This window comes from Maylandia zebra, linkage group LG18 (genome assembly GCF_041146795.1).
Source record: "Maylandia zebra isolate NMK-2024a linkage group LG18, Mzebra_GT3a, whole genome shotgun sequence".
NCBI lineage: Eukaryota > Metazoa > Chordata > Actinopteri > Cichliformes > Cichlidae > Maylandia > Maylandia zebra.
Window position 1 is genome coordinate 17,286,725 of NC_135184.1, and position 23,570 is coordinate 17,310,294.

General features: G+C 42.1%; 2 protein-coding genes across 4 annotated transcripts in view; both read right to left on the reverse strand.

The window, feature by feature from the left end:
- Nucleotides 1–18,328, reverse strand: part of phlpp1 (PH domain and leucine rich repeat protein phosphatase 1) — a 51,726-nt gene extending 33,398 nt beyond the window's left edge. The window contains exon 1 of the mRNA XM_004542752.4: nt 16,368–18,328. Coding sequence (XP_004542809.1) covers nt 16,368–17,997 — 1,630 coding nt within the window. The 5' untranslated portion in view covers nt 17,998–18,328. The remainder of the gene's footprint in view (nt 1–16,367) is intronic.
- A 1,958-nt stretch (nt 18,329–20,286) lies between these two features.
- The window catches only part of LOC101476947 (phosphatase and actin regulator 1), a 50,390-nt gene continuing 47,106 nt past the window's right edge, over nt 20,287–23,570 (reverse strand). For all 3 annotated transcript variants that reach the window (XM_004542751.2, XM_076876470.1, XM_004542750.6), the window contains exons 11-12: nt 22,914–22,990; nt 20,287–22,787 (exon numbers count right to left, since the gene is read on the reverse strand). In XM_004542751.2, coding sequence (XP_004542808.1) covers nt 22,772–22,787; nt 22,914–22,990 — 93 coding nt within the window. In that variant the 3' untranslated portion in view covers nt 20,287–22,771. The remainder of the gene's footprint in view (nt 22,788–22,913; nt 22,991–23,570) is intronic.

Genomic DNA, 23,570 nt, shown 5'->3' on the forward strand with positions numbered 1-23,570 from the left:
CCTTAGCCATCTTTTGAAATATACTGGTACAGGCAGTACCCGAAAGCAAAAAAGAAAATTAAAACAAAAAGAGAGAAATGACTGCATTTATATTAGTGCTTTATTCAGCGCTTCTCTCCATTTACAACCCCAACTAGCCCACCCATCCCCTGGCCCCACCCACAGACCTCCACATGCCAGTGGTCCCTGCAGTGTGTCCTCAGCACAACCTGTGCCATTATGTTCAAGGATACACTGTTGACAGCTATGGGTCACTGCAGTCTGGGCACAGGGTGGCACACACTCATGAATGATGCAGCACTCGCCTTTGGTCTTAACAGCTCTTTGACAAACACATGAGGAAAGCTAGCACACAGGAAATGCATGCACAATGTAACAAAGGCTGACTGCAGTGTAGTATGAAGTTGCAATTAAAGAAAATCCCAAAGCAAAGAAACAATGCCGTGTTAACAGCATCTGCCTCGAGGAGTTTTTACTTAAACCCAATATGAACTCAAGCATACATTCACAAGCTCCTTTAGTATGTTGGCTATAATGTTTTATAATTACCATCAGAACTCAGTACACGAGGGGTACCTTAAAATGTGAGACAACATGCTCTTCGGGCTGTGCCAAAAAGTCTAGCAAACAAAGGTTTTCTGTCATAAAAATAAAGGGCTGTTTTTAATCCAGTTCAATTCAATTTTATTTAAATAGCACCAAATCACAACAACAGTTGCCTCAAGGCGCTTTATAGTGTAAGGTAAAGACGCCACAATAATACAAAGAAAACAGAAGGAAGGAAAAACTCCCTTTTAACAGGAAGAAACTCCAGCAGAACGAGGCTCAGGGAGGGCAGACATCTGCCACGACTAGTTGGGGGTGAGCAGATGAAGACAGGACAAAGATATGATGTGGAAGAGAGTCGGAGATTAATAATATCTAATAATTACATGGAGAGAGGTGTATAAACACATAATGAGTGAAAAAAGTGACTGAAGAAGAAACACTCAATGCATCATGGGAATCCCCCAGCAGCCTAGATTTATTGGAGCATAACTAAGGAGGACTCAGGGTCACCTGATCCAACCCTAGCCATAGACTTTATCAAAAAGGAAAGTTTTAAGCCTAATCTTAAAAGTAGAGAGGGTGTCTGTCTCCTGAATCCAGATTTTTTTTTTTTAAACCAAAGGAAGGTCTCTCCAAAGCTGCTATTACTGTTTTCACAAGCTGAGAGAGCACTATGTCTCATTAATGACACTTCGGGGAAAAAGCCGAGCATTTGCTGGTTTCTGGCTTCTGAAATGGGCGGTGCATCTTCATTTTACTTTACAAATTATACTCAAGAGGCAAGATGTTTACTGTGGCTACAGTTATGCATGTACAAAAGCAAACAAACCATACAAAGATATTGACCAGGCCTCTAGAAAAGTTTTGAGTGCAAATTTCCTCATCACTGAATCAGAAAAAAAATGCTCTCCTTTAGGAGCATTATTTTTAAGATTTACCCAAATCGTGCAAGAGCTTTCACAGACACACATATTATGTTATCGTTCGCAACACTGGTTGCTCATCAGCGCTAACACTGTGTCACTTCAGCCTCCGCATTCTGTCACTCAGCAGTTGCTAATGGCCTGCATACAGCAGCAGCAGCCTGTTTCTGCTGCACTCTATACAGCCTTGATAAAGTGCAGTGCCTTATACTGTATGTCGGGCTTAAAGAAAGTGAGGTAGGGGTGGGGAGGTGGGTACAGTCATCTTAAGCACAGTACAATAACACCCATCCAAACAGAGAGGTTTAGGCTTACCCACCTCACACTCAACCCCCCTGGGAAGTGCATCAAGGGAGGGTGAAATACGAGAGCTAGGGATGAAGAGACGGCGGCGATAAGGAGCAGGCTGACAACACCTCCTGCTGATACAGTGGCTAAAGAGGCGAGATGAGTATAGTAATTGGTAAGCGAGCGAAGGTTTGATGTTGAGCAAAAGGTTAAAACTGATAGCGGTGGGTTGCACAAGCATGGAGACACACACTCACGCATTTGTGTTTACGTCGGTGACTAATTAGCATACAGGGACTCCCATGTGTTTGTCACCTTGGGCTTCCCTGTTCATTTGTACCACAGCATTAATAATGCTGACAGTAATTAAGATGGAACATTTCACATACACCCTTCTCTTCTCATCATCATGCCACTGCCCTTTTCAGCAAAACTAATATTTCTTCTTTCAAATGGCGAGAAACGAGAAAATAATGGTAATGCGTGGATGACAAACTTGACATTTGGGATATTTACACACACACACACACACACACACACACACACACACAGTATGTGGTATAGGCACAGAGCACCATGGCTCTAAAAAGAAAAAAAAAATAACTTCAATAACACCAGAATGAGCCAAAGTCAACTGCAGAGTCGAAATCCCCCTCTGCATTTCAGCATGGTCCTCCCGTATTAATGATAATAATAATAATAATTGTACTTCATATCTGTAAGCCACCAATTTAATTAAATTAACAATCTAAAATAGAGGCTTTTAATTGAGATACCAGAACTTCACTTCCACAGCCTGAAGGCCGTCACAGACGCCCATTAGAAGGAGAAAATATTTAAAGGTCACAAAAGAGCAAAACTGCTACAGATAATCAGGTGGATTGTTTGAGTCATGGCAACACTGACGACTGCGATTCCATGACATTTGGAGAGTTCTAAAAAGGCATAAACAAACTACTTGTTAATTTATGGACAGTGTTCATAATGAAGCTCCAAAGGCCTTAGAAAGTTAATGTGACAATAAGTAAAAATCATAATTACAGGAGCAGGAGGATTGCCAACTCTCTGTACATTTATGTATATATTTTACTGTTAACTCCTGCACGGCAGCTAAATCCCTTTTCTTCATATTTTGTTAAGACCGAGACTTTGTGTGTGTACCTGTCAGCCACTCGCACATGATGCCTTTAAAACTCAAAGGCTGAAGGCATAATAAAGTGGGCAAATGGATTAATCTGCCTCTAGTGTATTTCAGTTTACAGCCATGTAGGGCTGGGTTATATCATACCATTCACGGTAATAACGGTGTAATTTTGGGCAACGATAGGAAAATGAAATATCGCGATAGAATATGGGTAAAATGCGCATGCGCAGTGCCTTTGTTTACATACGCACATGGCGGCGACGCAGAATGAGAAGAGCAAAAGTGGATTGTTAAATGAAACGGATGAATCAGAATTGGTTTGTAACAATGCTGTAACTTCAGTGGTGTGGAACTGGTTTAGCTTTCGTCCGTCAGATACACAACAAAGCACTATTTTTGGTAGAGCATGCTAGCGGGCCGCCGTTATTACCGTGTTGTTTGGAAAATACGGCACACTTAAAATCAATCCTTTGATTTTTCTGAAAATCGACAGTGCCCCTTATAATCCCGTGTGCCTTATGTATGAATTCTGGTTGTGTTTATTGACCTCGAAATGATTTTATGTGGTACATGTTGCTCGAATCTGTCAAATGTTTTAATACGATTTTGCTAAGCTACGAAGCCGCACCGCTTGATGGATTGTCGGAGCATTACGGCTATCGTAGGCAGGAGCCTCGCGGAGTGATACGTACTGCGCTTCAACATAATATTACCGTATTGTGTGTGTATAACCTCTTTTTAAGTTTTGTGGATATTATACATGGTTATGCTGAGGATATATCGGCCAATTTCCACTGGAAATGCCTTTTGGTTAAATTGTCAGCAAGGAATTTGCACTGTTACGTTTTTATATAACTTTAATGCACATAAAAAACAGCTGCTTGTTTAAGTGAAAATACATTGATGGGGTTTTTTGCACTAATAAAGTTGTGGAGTTGTAAAGTATTTTGTCTAGTGTCAATTATATCATCAGTTATATCGTTATCGCAAATTTTCAAATGTATATCGTGATAAATATTTTTGGTCATATCGCAAAAAAGGTTGGGAACCGCTGGCTTAAACAACATGGCAATGCAGCTTAACAAGTAAGTATAGGTCGTTGTGCTGTAAAATGCTGCACAAAATGCTTTGAGGACAACAGCGATGATCACCATCAACAGATGTGATATTATCGACTGTGTGCACTGAGCATGTGCTACAAATCAAAGTGTAGACAGATTCCTGCTTAGAAAAAAAGAGGCAGATTTAAGTGGGCGGCAGCAACATTTTCATACGTGCAGAACTAGAATAGCACTGGAGTGAGCTAGAGACTGGCTGAATACCAGAGCAGTGTACAAAATCATAAAGAAAGCGTGTGTGAATGGTGGGATTAATATTATGCTCGGCAGACTGAAAACTGCAGGCTGCTTGAGGCTCCTGTCTGAACTTGTTTTTCCTCATATGCAACGTGCCATTTGATAGCAGAGATACACTGAGCTGACGTGTTTTGACCATTACTGCAAGAAAACTGTAAATCAAGCTCAGTTAGCCCTGTCTTTATATGAGCAGTGCATAGTGGCAAAGACAACTTTTTCATTCCTGATTGATTAGCTGTTAAAACAAGCTGAAACACAATCAAATCACTTTCAGTTCCAAGCATTACCTGCGGGTAAACCAGACATACAGATAACAAGATCACTTCTTATAGTAAGTACTTAACCTTTGCCGCCATTTATTATCAGAAGCTATAAATGACCCTCACAGCTTGGCTAAATCTGGCACATATCCACCGAGGTACTGCAGGCATTCAAGTTATTCTGGGATCAAATACATTAAGGGTTGCCATGTTGGCAGCATGGATGTGTGGCGTCACACTAAGAAGGTGCTGAATTTGAATCCACTGGCTGGCTGGGACCCTTCTGTATGGCGTTTTCGTGGTTCGAGTCCTCGGGTACTTTCACCCAAAGTGCTGCACTATGTCCAACAGCATGTCCAACTATGTCCAACAGTATGCTAATTGGTAATTCTAAATTAGCTGTAGGTGTGAATGGTTGTCTGTGTTAGAGCCACAACAGATTGGTGACCTGCATGTGATTTTAAAATAATATAAACATATAAACAAACGTTGAAACTAAGAAATAGTATTGTTGTTGTTTTTTTTTAATAAACACTTATTTGGTATTTAATATAAGCGAACAGACCCTTTCTGTCCGCTCTGTATGGCTGCTGTTGCAGCTCACTTGGTTGAGCAGGAAAACCACATGCTGAAAGGCTGCAGGTGCAGGTCATTCTGCAGGTCATTCTCACTACCCTCCTGTCTACTCTCTACTGTGGCTGTCTAAAAATGACCAAGAAATCAAAAACTCTGTATATAAGGGACAACATTTAAAAAGAGTAAAGCTTAGCACAGTCTGCGTGGCTTCTTTTTGAAAATCCCGGACTGGACATCCTCTTATAGAGAAGATAGACCCAATATAGTTCAAAAGCCAGCACCTGCCACTGTATCATAGTATGACATGGATTACTTGCACAGCTGTGAAGGCACCATTAACACTAAATAACATAGTGTAAATACAGAGAGAGCATCTGCATGATGAGTTTTTTAGTGATCTGTTAATTATCTATTGGGGGGTTTTAGCTTTATTAGATAGCGGAGTAAAGATTCGACAGTGAAGCAGAGAGAGAGAGAGCATGAGGAAGGCATGGGTCAGGCTGCTGTATTTAGCCTTGCAGCACACAAGGCCCTGCTCATATAAGGAAGACCACATTCTGCACGTATCCCAGCAGTATGACTCTCTAGTTACACAATTTGCTGATAAACTGGCCTGACCAGGCCAGGCATCAAAGGAGGCCCAGAACTGCTAACCAGCTGAAACCCCGTATCATCCATTAGCTATCAAAACTGCAGCAACTGCTCTTCTTATTTTCCAAACACAGAAGTGGTGATGCAACACAGTAGTAAACATACCCCTGTCCCAACTTTTCAGGTATTGTCTGCAAGTCACTGCATTTTACAAAGCTGTGCTCAGGCACTAATAAACCAGTGATTTCTGCTTTTTCTCATCCATATTTCTAGCTATTTCTAATAAAAAGCCTACTTTTTTAGATAGGCTACTAAAGCTTGTCCATGAAGACTGCAAGTCAGCAAAGCCAGTTGTTCTTTAATACCAAAGAAGGACAGTCCATGAAGCAATCAGACTCCAGATCTTTGCTTGAAGCCTCAACTAGTCCGACCCAGAGCAGAGAGAGAGAGGACAGAGACAAGAGAAAGCCTTTCACACCAGTAAATGGACAGAGGGCAAGAATTAAAGGGCTGTGCTCTTGTGATGATGCAGAGGGACAGAACGAGTGAATGAATGAAATTGTGATGTTGTTGCACATTCCCCTGGCCCCACGTGCTCACTTTTCTCTTTCTTCTCATTCTCCCTCCTCCCTCCTTCCCCTGTCCTTTTGTTTTGTTTAAAATTTAACAAGGTCTGGAACAGCGAAGGGCTGAAGCGGGCATCCGGGGTGTTTTGGCTCAGCTTCATGTCACATGCAGGGGCCATGTGAACACAGTGGCACTGAGGGAGAGGGAGGAGGGGTGAGGGGGTGCCAGGGTGGGAGGGCAGTGAGGGAGAGAGAGGGAGAGAGCAAGAGAGAAGGGGGGGTAGTGAGAAAACAAAAGAGGGAAAGTCTTTAATCAGAGGAGCTGGGAAAAATAGAAAAGTGGAGGCCAAGTGAGAGTTGATAAAAGACACCAAGTGTTTATGTGAAAGAAACCACAAATGAAACAGGAACTGCTGACAGAATGTCACTGGGCAGAATAAGCATGCGCAAGAGAGTAAAATCCACAGGGGAAGGACACGAGAGAAAAGTGAAGGGTAACTTCCTGGTGCAGCAAGTGACGCCTTCACTTTTTTCCAGGACCTGGGTAATTATCAAACTGCACAGCTAACAGAAAGAGACTAGCAAATTGCCCTGCTGATGACTGAGACAGGCTGCACACAGGCCACAGTTTCACCTGTCCATTCTCTAAAGGCTGATGTTGAGCCTTCACCTATACAGACACACCACTATTATACAGTTAGGTCAAGAAATACTTGGAGGGTATACCTATACTGTATGGTTGGACACAATAATATTTAAAATTCTTATTTTAAATACTTGAAACCCATGGACTCAAACAAAAATAAAATAATAAAATAAAGGACTTCCTCTTTTCTGATGCTCTACCAATCCTTTAATGCTGTTTGTTGGCCCCTTTGTGCCAGCAGCTAAAATGCATGCTCAAACATTCACATTGCTAATGTATATCTCTCTGATGCATTTCTTATTTGCATGTATTGCTTCCTCAACAGCATGCAGTGGGTTCACAGCAGCGACTTCAAAAAGCAAATGCTACAGCTAGAATGATGGAATAGACCACACCTGTCTATAAAAAGGGGTCTGAGACAAGCAGTCACTTGAGAAAGAGTTGTGATTCATGAATTTTGACGTAATCCCGTTCAATTAAAGATATAAATGTCACTAAAATATATTTTGATAAACAGTTGAAATGCCAAAAATACATATGAACCTAACTGTTAACACCCAGCGCCTATAACAAATCTTACCTGTATAAATGTTTTGGTAGCTGCTAATGATTCTGTTCAGTTTTGGGAAATGTAACGCATCTGTAATAATCCAACTGGGACAAACTGAAATTGTTACACTACTTATTTTGATATTCTAAACACCAAATAGTGAAAGAACAACAGAAACCTGTTCTATTAACTCTTAGATGTGTTTCTGGCCAATTAATGAATGCCAGTAAATTATTCACTTTCCTTTAAGATGTTCTTTAAGAGCGCTATGGATATAACATTTTCGAATTTTAAGTATAATATCTGTGCATGTGTCTTGTGCAGTAATCATGCAAATCTGTTCCAGTAAATCACTGGCGTGTGGTGGCATCCTTCTTGTTTTTTAATAACCTTTCTTTCTTCATTCGCTCACCAATGAGGAAGTACTTTCATTGTGCTTCAGCATTTTTTTGAGAGAGATGAACTTCAAAATAGGTCAGTTCATATCAACAGATATGTTGTTGATATGAAATGACAACTCTGTCCACTTTCTATTAGAGCAAAGTCCAAAGAAATGAGCTCAGCTCCACCCAAACACACCTTATCTAACTGTGTCCAGATGACACATACAAAGATTCAAAGACCGCCTGGTAACTTTCTTTACACAATAATGTTTGCAAAACATTCTACCTCCTTAGCTTTTTCTGTTCCGTTTCTACAAAGCAGGAAAATGTATCTGTAAAAAAAAAAAGAAAAAGAAATACAGAGCCACCCCAAAAAGCAAAGTGATCCTATCTTTTCTTCTAATGAAAACAAAAAGCTAAGACACTGGATTTTCAAACACAAAGCAAGCTACCCTGTCTGGAGACGTGGGCTTTGTAAAACAAATCAGTCTAAGCACCACTGGAGTGGTGGTATTTAAAGAAACATCCAAATTGATACAGTTCTGTCCAGTAGACTAGCAGGCAAGCAGGCCGCTTTTTTTGGGCCTCTTTAATGCTGAGAGTTGCAGATGTTGTTGGGTATTAGGCTATGCTGCTGCTGATCAAAGCTGCATAAAGTCAGCCCCTGCTGGCCGGCTTCTAATCCCCCGCTCATGGATGTGGTCGGGGCCAGGGGCTGGTGCTCAGCTCGGGGACAGTCAGCTGAGCCCGTGACCCTCCCGAAGGGGGAACCCTTTCATTGCTTTTTGTTTGGTGAACATCGACTATTCCAAACCTCCGAGATTTCCGGGGAGCATTTGGCAAGGGCAGCTTGACAGACAGCTAAGAGGATGGGCTTCTCCCACAGGGCAGGAAAAGCCGCTGCCCTTCCCAACCCCCTTTCCCAATTCCCTATCAAAGATGTGCCGGCTGGCAGACAACAGTGACATATCAGCATGACATTGCTCAGCCTAGATTCAACTGTTTACAAAGGCACTTTCAGCTGCATACAACCCTGTTTCTTTTTTACTTACAGTGTTTACACAGTGGGCATGCTATATACCCAAGCAAGCAAATCCACGCACGGAGACAGCAATCAGACAGAGACTTTTAAGCGTCTAAAAGCAATGATGTTAGCTGTTGGTTTTTGTCATTTATTAATAAGACAACCAGGAGGGTGACCACTAATTGTCAGAATGAAAAGCAATAAGCAAGGAAAGGATAGAGATATGGGAAGATAAATGCAAACTGTCAGATGGTGTGAGGGAGGAGGAGATGCGAGAAAAGATAGCGAGAGGAAAGGGAGGAGGATCGATCATGAGAGAAATTGAGAGAGGGAGGATGATTCGGCGTGAGAGGAGAGAAGGGGAGGGTGGTGGATGTCAGCCAAGAAGGCAATCTATATTAGACAGAACACAGTTCCCCTTGCTTTAACTGCTACAAGCTGACACCACCATCCTCTCCAAGTCTGCCTCAGTAGACACACACGTGAATCCTCCGAGATACTAACATCCAGCTCAGCACTGAGACTCTATGGTCACTATTCGTTTAAGAGCGCTTGCGCACGTGCGGCTCGCATGTGAACAAAAGTAAAATGCATACAGTAAATCTATTCTTTGATCGCTCAGTTTTCTCTTGGGCACACGGATACACTAGTGAAAGCCAGAAAAACCTCAGCGCACACCAACACATGCGTATTGGATTTGAGCTCTGGAACGTGTGAAATCTGGTTACACAATTACATAATGACTCAGCAATGGGCCATTTAGAAAGACCATTAGCTGTCAGGCGAGAACGTGAATGTGAGGAAGGATGAGGCAGCCCCAGTGCCTCACTTCTGCAGAGATGATGCAGGAGCCTTTACACACACGGAGATCCTTTGGTTCGGCTGCGTTTTATAGGTTTAAGTGAAAGCGACACTTGAATATTGCAAATGATCAACATCGCCGAGCACCAATAAAACATCATTTGATTAACAAAATTCACCCAAAGTAAACCGCTGGAAGGCATCCTCCTACTGTTATTATGATAACCAGTAATCGTTCATAAAAACAAAAAAACAAAACAATGACAAGAATCGCGCAGACTGTCCTCCTTCTGCCTTTGAAAATGTTTTCATAGAAATGCAAGTGTGAGTGTGGGAGCAATCTGGCGCGCTGACTGTACGAAGGGAGCAACGTGGCACTGACAAGACAGAGTGAGTGGTTTTCTGCTTGATAGCTGCCACAGAGCCTGCTGGAGAAAGCTGGGAGCTTCATTAAGCCTTTAAACCCTGCACAGTCCTTTAAGTCATCACGTCACTAGCCGCTGCCGCCTCAGAGAGGCCCCTGAGGTAACAGTGGAAATATACTGCCCTGAAAAGAGATTTCACAAAGCTTTGAGAGTAGTCAAACTATTGCAATCTTCATGAAATGTTAACATGTTCCTCACACCGTAGGCAACAACCTGCCCAAGATTCCACCGAGACTTTATTATCATATGATAAATATAATAATAGAAAGCTACAAATCTTTTAAAGATGTGTAAGAAGAGTGACAAATTCAAGGGCAGCTGAGCGTGAACACTTGCCCCCCACACACCTCTACAACAAGAGGTGGTGGCTCTGCTTTGCTTTAGGAGGCCATGGATCATTTGAGTCCACTTGTATCAGAGGGGGAAAAAAGTTGTTCTAAGTGATCACTTTCAACTTTTTACATCAAGAGCAGGAGTGGTCTCTTACAGGATGACTGTGCCCACATACAAACCACATGAGGGGTCACTGAAGAGTTTGATGAGCATGAAAATTAAATGATTAATATGCTATGCATACCAGCTGAAAATGCACGAGAGACTTTGGACCAGAGTGTTAACTTTCTTCACCTCCTTCACTAAAACACTCTACATCAGAATATCTTTTGAAAGAAATTGGTGATCAGTGCCAAGGTACATTGGTTCTGGTGGCGTGCAGGGGTTCAACACATCTGCGTACCAAAATTAAAAGAGGTGATGACCTGATAACAACTATCAAAATTTGGAGAAATGACATATAACAGTTCAAGCTGATCTCACAGCACATTTTTTAATGTTTGTAATGACAAATTTCCCAACATTATTTGGTGTCCCTGAACATGACTGGTGGTGGAGGAGTAAGTCATTCTTGACTTTCACACCAGAGACCCATACATTTCTTCACACAACATTTGTAGGGTATGTGTTACAGATATGTCATATGGTTGTGTTTAGATTTAGCTATTAAAAACTACTTGGTTAAGGTTAGGCATTAATAATAATTTTAAAAAAAGTGTTTTGGGCTGAAATACAACAGTTGCCACAGCTTTTAGAGCTTTGTTTTCCTGGTTGCCATGGTGTCACATGCTCTTTCTGTACAACAAAAAGAAAAAACTGCGAATCTGACACAAAATATATTTCATATTGAAATGCATTACTTACAGAATTTGTGTCCATGAACAAACACACACACACACACACACACACACACACACACACAGGCAAAGACATTTTCCTGACTATTAGACACGTTACCAAGAGACTGAGCAGGATTTTCCTTTACAAAGCAAAGAAGTCTCTTTAGGAAAATGCATGGCGGCAAAAGAATTGGGCTCAATTAATCTGACACTTTGTTCATATATTGTTTGTTATTTTAGGCACCAAAGCTCCTTGGCTAGGTAAAAGAAAAATGATAGCAGTTTGGGGTAAGGGAAACCTTTTTACAACAGGCCACCTGCTTATACTCTAGATTTAATTTTTTCCTATGTGCTTTAGTTAGTAAAATTACATTTATAGTTCTCAGATTGTCTGTTACACATCTCTCAGCATGAACAGGACACACAAACACAGAGGAAAAAATAAAAAATAAACAGTTGTGGAACTTCGAAGGCTTGTGTTGAAAAGGTCCGGATAAGTGCAGAAAACTCCCCCTCCCCCTTTAAACAAAGCTTTCTGTAAGACGCGGAAGGAATATTACTGCCATTTTTAGATGCAGTGGAATTAACCCAGGTGATGACAAAAATGCAGAATATGTGCAGTGTTAGCCTTGGCCTTGTAGCTAGATCCCAAAGCAATAAAGTAGTCAAGTTATTGCCCGAATGTTGCAAGTAAACACCTGAATATCAGTGAGGCCATGTTTCAGTTGGTCTTGAGGGTTTGCAAAAATAAACTGAAATAAAAATGTTACATTTCATTAAAATTGTGCACATAATGTGAAAAACCAATATTACTCAGATTACAACGTTAACGGCTACCATAAACCTGCAAAGCTACAAACATTTTTAATCAGGAAGATATTGTGTTTCATAAAACCAGAGTCATTATTGGTATTATCTCTGCTTTTATTAGTTCTTCATGGCTGATTCTTCCTGCCAATTTCACCTTCCTGGCGCACAATGACGACATGGGAATTACCTGAAAATTGGGTGCAGTGTGCTGAAACGGCTACCAAAACTGACTTCCACAGAAGCTTGAGCTATGAACCTGCATGGAACTGAAAGGAATTAATACCTTGATAGTTTCTAGGCCCGTGGTCATTAATTTCACTCGTAAGGCACACCAAATCTTCCCACTTTAGACCTACAGGAAACTGCTTTTCAAACATTTCAACTTTAATAGAGTACGAAGTAGAGCTCACAAAAAGTAGCTGGTATGCTTAAGTGCATAGATGAGAGTGTTTGCGACGCCGCGTAGGCTAATGAATCTAAATAATTTAGCATGCTGCTTTGGTTTAGTTAAGAACTTCAGGCTCTTTGCCTCTAGAGAAAACCCTGTGCCAGTGTGTGCATGTCAGTATGCCATTTCTCTTTAAAACAAGTCTACACACACACACACACACACACACACACACACACACACACACACACACACACACACACACACACACACACACACACACACACACACACACACACACACACACACACGCATATCTAGAGAGAGACAAACACTACTACCTCTGGGTAATGGAAAAGAAGCACCCCAGTAGGGGGTAGGTAACTTCATTAGCTTGCTGGACTGGAGATTTGCAGTCATGAGAGAAGAAACTGGGTTACAGAGTAACATTGAAAAAATATAATGTTTTAATCTGAAATATTACAATTTTTACTAAACCGCACCGTTGATTAACAGAGAACTTCTGTTTGCTTGCTAAGCGATGATGCATCAGCCCTGTTTCCAGGTCAAAGCATCTACTGCATTGACTGAGGCTGTTGTCTTTTCAACATGTTGTAATGCTTTGCGCCTTGTTTTATTTAATAAAACAATTTCCCTCAAAATAATAAGTGTTCATTCTCTAGATCTCCAGCTTTCAGATAGCACTACTTATATGCTATCTGAAACCTTTAACATGCCTTTTATAAGGCTCACAGTCTCCTGAACACCAAATATTTAAATGCTTAAATATTTAAGATGGGCTCATCTGAAATGTTTTCTTGGCTTATGTTTACCATATGATGGTGTTTATCTCCTTCCTCTAAACACGACTTCACTAACCCTCCAAATGTCACTGTTATTTAATTTCCATCTTTCTTTATGTCTAAAGTGATAGCAATGTCTGTTTTAGTTTTTCTTTAGAAACAAGAATAAAAGCAGAATGTAGTTTATCATCTTTAGATGAATAGTAGATAGCTAACACTGATAACTAGTGTAACCAACTACTTTACATTTAAAAAGATAGACCACCAAAAAGCATGACTGGTACAGACTGTTTTGCTACATGGCTCACAGCTAGGAAGGTATCCATCACCAACATTTTCAAGAGCAATAATTAAAGAATAAATATTTGTGTATTCTTTATCGAAAAAGTTTCTAGAATAGTAATACAAGAAGAATGATAAAAAGATAGATCAGAGATCCACCAAACATGTGCTCCAGGGAGGCACTGCCTCTCAAGTTCAAAGGAATTTATTCTCAAAAAGATGAGACACTTTGCTATCTGTGATAGAGTTTTACAGTAGTCGGGGCTTAGACAGCTCTCTCTCTTTCTCTCACACACACACACACACACACACACACACACACACACACACACACACACACACAGAAGTGGCAATAACATGCAAACCAAAGCAGATACATATTTTTCTTGACTCCACTAAACTTTAGTTTAATAATAAGTCCAAGTGGCCTTTAAATTGTGTGTATTTTCTGTATTTTTTAAATAATTTTTTTCCCTTATACTCAAATTCTAATAAAGCTGGCTTGGCATTACAAGAGACTCCTGTGTGAGCAGCTCTGAAAGGATCACTCATCAGCCTTCCAAAGAGGACAGCGGCCCTTTGATCTAGTCAGCCTATATGTGTGTGCTTGTGTGTCTAGTAGGGCAAAGTGAGTTTTCTCATTTGACCACTGCAGAGTCTGTGTTCTCAAAGCATGACCTGACCCCTTCCAAGTCAAACTGGTCTCTGGATTGTCCAAAGGATCTATCGAGATGCTCCATGGCAACTCCTCGACTTAACAGCCCCTTCCCATCATTCTCCTGCTTCCCTAATCATGCAGAGTTGCTGAGTACTTCATATGTCACTCTTATTAAAAATATAGCACAGCATAGCGGCTGCTCTCATACTTAATATCTAGGTTACGATTAAAAGTGCATAGAGCTTGTACTGTGCAACAGCGTGAGAAAACATAGTTTAGATACTAAACTTCCTGTATCAAAGGCCACTCTGCATGACCAGACACATAAAACAAAAAGGTCTTCAGTGTGACTGAGGCCTACAGCTGTGGCAGCTGTGGCTGAGATTCAGCCAACAAGTCAGCTGGGGCTAGTCCGATCGCTGCTATTTGAGAGAGAAAAAAGCCATTCGAAGACAGCTCAACATGTGTCAGCGCAGAATTCCTTCATACATCCCATCCCCCTCAGCCCTCTCATTCCCTTCTGTAGAAGACGTGCCTGACATTCTAGAGGAGCCAGCGTACATTCCTCACGTGCTTCAGCGCAGTAAGGAAACAGTGGAAGAGCGGGCTAGCAAAGTCCCAAGGGCATCAGCACTGCTCTCTCTTTACAGTGCATCCCTGTATATATATGTGTGTGTGTGTGTGTGTGTGTGTGTGTGTGTGTGTGTGTGTAGTGCTCTTCAATGTCGTTCTACATGTGGCTGGACAAGAGGCAAGCCTCATTTGCAGACTGCAGCCTGGGTGTTGTTGAGTGGCACTTTGTGTGGTGGTGGTGGTGGGGGCGTGCCGGGGAGAGCTCAGGTGATCGTAGTTAAGCTGTCTCACATGAGATGTGGAGGCGTCACCATCAGAGGGCCGTGAGGGCTTCCTCTGCCGGCAGTTAACAGCTGCTGTTTGCTACTGGCTCATCTCAGATGACTGCACAGGCTCATGTAGGATTTGATTTGTTATTTTCTCTAAATGGGCATTGATTAAGGAGTCCCAGTATGCACGCTTGTACAGCCTTCCATGTAATTAAATAATCCTAGCAATCGGAAACAATTGGTTCTATGGCCGTTTTCAGCTTCTTATTAAATAACTTCTGTTTCAGCAGCCTCCAGGGACAGGAAGCTACAGAGCATTACAGTTTGCACACTTCAGACCAGTTTCCTCAACTGTCCTGATTCAGCTCACATTATCACCCCTCAACCACCACCACCACCCACACACTCGACTTCCCACAGCAGCAAACAGCAATAGCAGCGGTGGTGGAGGCAGTGGCGTGGTGAAGAAAAGGGCTTCCTGAGCTTTGGAGAAGCACGTTAACCCAGCTTGGCAAGCAGTTAGTTAGTGTGACAGTAGCTGTGCTGGATGCCAGTAGGACAGGCAGTGTGCAGCATCTCAATGACCAGAATTCACAGAGTCCACAGAGAGGGTTTATGGTCTTCCCAGCCATACCGCTCCCACCCCTATTCTCCATCCAACCAAAAAGGAATTCAGGCTTTTCATTAGGATGATAATGGGGCAAAAGCCGGAAAGGGCCCCCATGTCTGAGCACCATAAGTTGTGGTGATGGCTTTGTAGCCAATGGCATGTGTGTCCATGGGAGCAAAGTGTGCTGTTACAGGCCAACAAAGATAGCTGAAGCCGGAAGAAGCAACAAAAAAAAACAAAACAAAGACTGTAATGCAAGGTAGATCTGTAAAATCAACATCCTTCTGGAACGTGACCTCACTTTGACCCATTAATGCAAGCACACGGATAACCTGAACATAGCAACCCATCACTGGGAAAAAGGCTTAGTCTATCAGACCTTTAATAATGACCCTCTAAAACTGTTGTCGCAGTTATCAGGTTTTGTGCTGCACTCATACTGCACAAGCTCATCCTGTGAAAATATTATCCTGCCTCTGCAAAAAGGATATGGTGTCATACCATACAAATGCCTGAATCCACCAGATTCATTCTTTCACAGGTTAACAACCTGTTCCAAGCACTACAACATTACGGATCTCCACTCCAAACAACAAAGGCTTCATATAAAGGCCTCAGTAACTGTCAGAATGAGCAAAACACACATGGATCGCAATAGGATGATATTATAATGATATTAGTCATATTACACATGTATACACAGACACGTAGTTTCATTTACCTGCATAAAAACGTAACAAGGAGCCAATTTCTGTGTTAAGCCCCTCCTCCTGAACTCTCCACGGGTTCTTAAATCCAAGCTTAAAGAGAAAGTCATTCTGGATCTGCAGAGGCCTCTCATCTGGGCTAAGCCTCCTAACAGCTTCACCATGCAGCTGAACATAGAGTGTGGGGCTGGAATTATAAGAATCTCCATTCTGGTGTGCTGTGAGCCCTGTTTTTACGGCCCCCTGGCCACAGTCCGGATCTTGGATGTCAGGTGTGTTACCTGTAGAACCAGCTCTTGACAATGAGCCGGAACTACTGCTGGGTGGGAGGCTGCCCAGACTGTGTGGGCTGAGTCTGCTATCTGGCCCCACGTCGCTTGTCACGTCGCTTAAATGTCCCACGTTGCACTGCTTGTAGTTGGCAGTGACAGCAGTGATGCCATTAGTATGATGCTGGGAGATGGGGTCCATGCTTGAGCTCGATGCTGGACAGTCGAGTTCCAGTTCGTCTGACGAGCTCCCGTACATGTCATGGCCCTCTGTGGCACTATCAAAGGAGGGACTGAGGATGGATGCCTCAGTTCCCAGGATCATGTCATCACTCAGGGAGTCCCTGTGTTCACTGAGGCGGGCCCCGGAGCTCAGGTCGTCAAATGCACTGCTTTCCACATCTGAGCCAGAGTTTAATCCATAACTGTCCACACCGTTCCTGTGCTCCGAATCATCGTCATTGGGGGTATCCATGTTAGAGTTAGAATTCAAGTCTGACAGCGAACAGGTTATGTTGTCTTCTGACTCCGGGGTGAAAAGTTTTCCATCAACGTCCTGTTGCTTTTGCCTGACATCTGCGTTCTCCATGAGGAGAAGTCTCAACCTGTCATTTGGACGGGTTCTTAAATCTGTGGTTTCCAGTGGGGTCAGGTGGCTGCATTTTATACTCGAGTCTTCTTTTACCTTGTCCTGATTATCATTATATTCATAATTCATGTTACAGTTCCCATTTTGGTCCGTCTTGGAGGCGTCTTTACAAAAAATGCGCATTACAGAGCTCGACTTGCTGGAGAGTTTACTCAGTCGGAGGGCCACCTCGCCGGCTGTGGTGTCCATAGTGCAAAGCACCGGCCTGGGATACGAGGGCGTCAGTCTGTCGTGGACGTGTATGGCGCCCCGGTGGAGATCTGCTCTCACCCACTCGCGATCTGCGGACTGCAGCTGCATGTTCTGTCGGTGCTTCATCAGAGTCTTCCTATCCAGACTTCGAGTATGTAAAGACGCAGAGGACAGGGCCGAGTTCATCTTCGCGCCGCAAGCGGCGGTGACAGCTGAGGTGGTAGTGGTGGCTGCAGCTGCAGCTGAGAGGTTCCTCTTCAAGCGCCTCCGTCGCAACAGGAGCGAGCTGGAGTTGCTGGATGAGCTCCGGCCATTAGACGCCACGGCTCGGTTTGACGCACTAGTCCCCGCTGTAGAGGCGGAATGAGAAAGGCTATTCCCGTTCTTTGCCTCAGCGCGGGAGGGTGCCAAACATCCACCGCCATCATCCGCTGGAGTCCCCTGGGCGACAGACAGTCCGCTGGGCTTCTTCATTAACTTGGTCGCGCCTCCATCTGACGCGCCATCCTCAGCGACAGCCTGTACACTTTCCATCCCTGCCAATGAAAAGTCCCCCGCTCTAAATAAATAACGGTGCGCACTTGGTTATGCCTAAAAGCTCTACATTTAAAAGCCCGAATACGTGCCCGCCGCGCTAAATGTCCGCCAACTGGGCGGTGTTGCTGAGTTATTCCACTAGTAGTCATTCACTCCTCGCCTTCCTTTCCCTGTCGGAGTCTCCTCCGCTGCTCCCAAAAAACATCTTACTGATTAAATTCGCTGAGAAAGAGGCTGGGCGAGCAGGGACAGATCAGGGCGGAGACGTGACTGTGCGTCCCATTTGGACCAAAACACAGCGCTAGAATATGAAATGAACGTCGGCCGACCTCCTACGCAAATACCGACTAATATATATTCATGAGGAGGACACAAGATGGGGGTCGCTAACAACAACGCGGTGAATTGTGGGAAGAGTATTGCGCTAGCTAGCGTCTTGTAGTCGCCGCTGCCGGGACGAAACTGTTAAAAAAATACATTTCCCAGCAAGCCTTTTTGCACTTTCAGTCAAGTGAGGCGGCGAACAGTTGAGAGGCGTAAACATAGCGCCTATAAAATGTTTGGTGTTGCGTTACAGGAGCACGTCCTGTGTTTACTGTGGCGAACTCACCCTTTGCTACTTGTACGCTAACAGCGAGTAAAACTGTAAGACGCAGTCACACAGTGAGTTGTCAATGTCAACTGTTGAATATGTGAGGAAACTTTCAACTGTTATCGAGGATTCCTTGCACATTGGCTAGCTTACACGGCGGTCATTTATCTTAAAAATAAAAGAGAAAGTTTTTGTTATGCTACAAGGTTAAACTAAGCCTCGCTGTAGGTCTAAATGTTTTAGATAAGTGGTGACGAAGCAAATAACTTCGGCACCATCTCATCAGGACGCCATTTCACAAGGCTCAGTGTACGTCGACTTATTCTGTTGTATTTTCCGCCATCTAGTGGAGCGTTGAGGCCACAGCGAGCCTTACTGTACCAGACAGACTACTTGTTCACATTCTGCCGCATATATTACGGCAGTATAAAGTCACACAATGTAATTTGGTTTAAAAAACTACGTTTTACCTGTGTGGAATTAAAGATCCTGCAAAAAAAAAAAAAAGACTAAAAATATTATGTTATTAACGTCTACTGCTTAGGAGTGGTTATTCATTTGAATAACCATACATATTCAAATGGAAAATGGTATTTCTACATATCGGAAGTCTCAGTGCTTAAAGGATTATAGTTTATTTAAACTGTCAACTTTGTTAGGATCAACCATTCCTTAAGGCAAATATCTAATCAGCTAATCACATGGCAGTGATTCAGTGCATTCAGGCATGTTTATATGGTCAAGATGACCTGCTGAAGTTCAAACAGAGCGTCAGGATGGGGAAGAAAGTAATTTAAGCAGCTTTGAACAAGGCATGGTTGTTGGTGCCAGATGGGCTGATCTGAGTATTTCAGAGATTGTTTATCTAAACTGTGTCTGTCTCTATATGTTTGCCTTGTAACAGACTGGCGACTTGTCCAGGATGTAACCTGCCTCTCTGTGCATGTTAGCTGGGATAGGCACCAGCCCCCCTACGGCCCTGAATTTTGGTAAGCAGAACAAGATGACTGGATTACCTACTAGGATATTCCCTCACACTCATCTCCAGGGTTTGTTGATGCCAGAGGAGAATACCCAGGCTGGTCTGCACTAACAGGAAGGCAGCAGTAACTCAAACAATTGTTGCAACCAACATATTCAGAAAAGCATCTCTGAATGTGAACATGTTGAACCTAGATGCAGATGAGCTACAGTAGCAGAAGAGCCCATTGGGTGTGACTCCAGTCAGCTAAGAACAGGAAATGGAGGCTATAGTTAACTAACAATGTTCCCTGGTTTGATGATGTATATTTAACTTGTGAGACAAAACCTTTAATGTTGCATTTAAATGGCTCTCCAATTTCATTTCTTCCTCCTTTAAAAAAAGGGCCCTTCCCCTGTATTCATAAGGAATTACCATATGGCCCAAACCTGATTTGTAATATTCTAAACTGAGGTATATTTTACACCTGAATTGAGAATGTAAATTAGTCTCAATAGGGAAGTTTATTGGATCATAAGAAGAAGGCTCTGAAATGTAAATACTATTAGTAAACATTTCTATCAATAAAACATAAGCACAATTTTTACTGTATATACACTAAGTTAGTAACAGCCAAAGAAGAGTGTGTTTTAGTGATCTCAGACTGTAATTACTACAAGGTTAAAGAACAAGCCTAAAATATGTACAAAAATAATAATGCATACAAAGTAAATGCATTCAGAAATGGAGTTTAATTGGCATGATGTATCCTTTACATAGTATTCTGTAGATTAAAAATGGGGGGGAAAGAGGACTGCATTCAGTTTTTGTTCAGTTGCTCCACAGACATGTAAAAGGAATCAGATTATTGCTGACATCATGTTCCTTGATTCCAGCAAAATGGAAAAACCTCATGCTCAGCCCGTTGGCTCAGGTTGTTACTAAAGAGCTGAAAATGAGAACTGGAGTGTATTTTTAATATAAATTCCTCCCTATTCCTACTATGCTTGTACTGAACCTCTGGACTTAAAAACATGAAAGAACATGTTGAGATGGCTGAATTATACAGAAGCTGCTCCCAACACGAAATACCACAAATATTAAAGTGTTTGCAATTAGATGATCCATTGACATTTTAATATTAAAAAAAAAAAGGAGGGGGTGGAGGGACAAGAAAAATACTTGTGTATTGATTCTGATCTGAACTTCTTCAGAAATCTAGCAAACCCCTATCCATTCACATACAAACCATGCAGTGCAAAACTTTTTTTTTGTCATCAATTCCCTGATTTCATTATGTCATCTATCGCTGTCCTTAAAAATAAGGGGAAACCCTGTTAATTTGCAGACAGATGTATTGTAAAAGGCGACCGGCAGCCGTTCAACTCCACTGTTTCTTCATCTGACAATTTCATATTGCAACTTTAAAAGCAATACAGTAGAAAATAATGAAAATATTCTGTGCACATAAAGCTCGTGAGCACTGGACTACTGGTGAAGGGTGGCTGATCAGGTAACAAAGACCACTGAAGTGAAGAGACACACTGGTTACACCTCAGAAATCCAACAATACTTTACACATTTGGACTTTACCTTGAAACAACGGCCACTTTAAAGCCACACTCTTAACAGTGCAAACTATATTTAGGAATAAAAATATTTAAAAATCCTGACTCAGTGAATACACTAAAATCAGTGCTCAAATCTTTTGAAATAGAGAATGCATCCTTTTTCGTTGAGAGTTCCATCAAATCTTGTCCGAATGTGTCGGTAAAGCTGTCAAAGAGGCAGATTTTCAGGTGGCTCAGTCAAGAAAATTGCTGAAAAAGTCCCCCAGAATAAAGCCTTTTTTTTTTTTCTCTTTTTTTTTTTTTAAAGTAAGGTATAAAAGAAAACTTTAAACCCTGAAGTGTAGGCATAGTATGTACGCACAGTAAAAAACAATGATGTGTGTGGGGGGGGGTACACCTGCAGTTTAACCTTTTCTCTATAAACACTGGGTATTGCTTCGTCAAAAGCTTGGGTGACACAAGTATAAAAGTAAAGTGTATAATACAATGCACGTTATGAGCAAAGATCATTTCACACACTTCTGCAAAAGAAAAAGAGACATGTGGTGAGTCATCTCTTGATATAAATCACACACATCAAAGCACTGACATGTAAAGATGTAAATTAATCGTTTATGAGCCGAGCGCCTCTAGAAAAAACAAAAAAAACAAAAAAACAGTTAACACTGTCAAAATAATACAAAACAGGTCATTCTTGCACACACTGGAAACCAGAAAATATCCACCAGCTGCAAATTTTGACAGTAAATTTATAAGACCCACATGAATAAAATGCAGTTAAACGCGATTCTTCTTTAAATTCGACCTTCTTCAGTATAAACAAAATATACATTAAAGAGAGAGACAGTACAGGCGTTAGCCCCAACTCTTAAATTCACAGTTAGCAATTAAATGTCAGCATTTTCGGTACAGTGAGAAGTGCATGAAAGAAGTCAGGACTACATAGTAATGACATAGAGGACACTCCAGGGGGTGCTATAGTCTAAGAAAAGCAGAAGGAAAAAAAAAAAAAAGTATTGCACATGATTTTAATGTTGGACGCCTCCTTCCCTCCCGCCCTTCCTCCTGTTTCTCTAAGCTGTTTCCAAAGTCCCAGCAGGTGTAGTAATGATGGAGCTTCTGATGACATAGTGAGCTCAGAACAATCAACCCTGCATCCTGGCACAAAAGCTGTCCGTAAGGGCTAGAGGAGTCTGGTGTGACAGCGTAATAAAGAAGAGGAATAAAAACATGTCCACTGAGACAAGTCTACTGGTGTTATTGACATACCAAGGTACAGTTACCCTCGGTAGATGACACAAGTGTGCCAATCAATCGCAAACGAGAAAACTGGTCTGCTATCCAATCGCCACAGAACTGAGTGCCTGCCTGAGAGCTCAGCAGAGAGGTTTTAGAGATAGTCGAGCAAATTCCACACAGGGCGGGGGCAATGTGAATCGGCTGGAGTCTTTGTGTGCTACTACATGGATGGAGTAGTGGGTGTCTGCGTCTTGTGGCGTAGTACCGACTCAGTTGTGTGGGACTTGAAAAGGCATTTCAGAAGACATGGCCTTATTGTAGAAACGGGCACCATTTTACTGTCCAGCACTTAAGGTTCTCAGTGGAGGAGAGCGCCGGTTGGGCACTGCTCGAGACAGTGGTGGTCTACTATGGTCTGTGAAACCTAGAAAGATATATTTTTAAAAAAAAAAGAGAGGTTTTGAAGTTTCAAGAAGAAGTCGGCACGTGCGTGCCAATATTTTTGGCTGCATTTGAAGTGATATCAATCATGCAAGCTGGTAGTTTGTACCTGGTTAAATGGCGACTTGATTCGTGCACTTCCATCTCGTTGCTCTTGAAATCGTTGAGTTCCTTCCTTATAGCTGCCTGCAGAGGACAAAGAGGAAGAAGACTGAGCGAAGCTGCAAAGGCTTAGCTCACAAACGGCAGCCTTTAAGCCCCGACTCCTTTTAGTATGCTTCATGCATTATTTATGCTCATCTCAAAGCCATGAATGAGTCTTCTGAATTCTTTTCTCTCATCACAGGAACCTTCAGTTTCCCCCTCTTGAGACTTCTAACAGCCCTAACATAATTTACAATCTGTTGATGATTTACTTGGATAGATTCCTCTTTAAATAGCATTAAGTTTTGATAGCATTGATTTATACAGGACAGATAAAGAGAATACAGTTAAATGGAATTTTTAGATTTGACCATGACAGCTGTATTTTTAGAACATCAAAGCGATATCTACTTTTTTACAGTCTTTGGATCCAAAGCTCCAAATAAAGCAGATTTCAGAGTGGGAAAAAAACCCTGCAGTGATCTGAATGCATCAGCAGGGGGCACTGTGGTGTAATTTCACCAATTGGGCCTCACCAAAGCAAGCTTTTGAGTCCAAACCAGCGGGTAGTGAATCATGGCTTCTGTATATAAAAATGGTACGATACAATCTTTTTTAATGA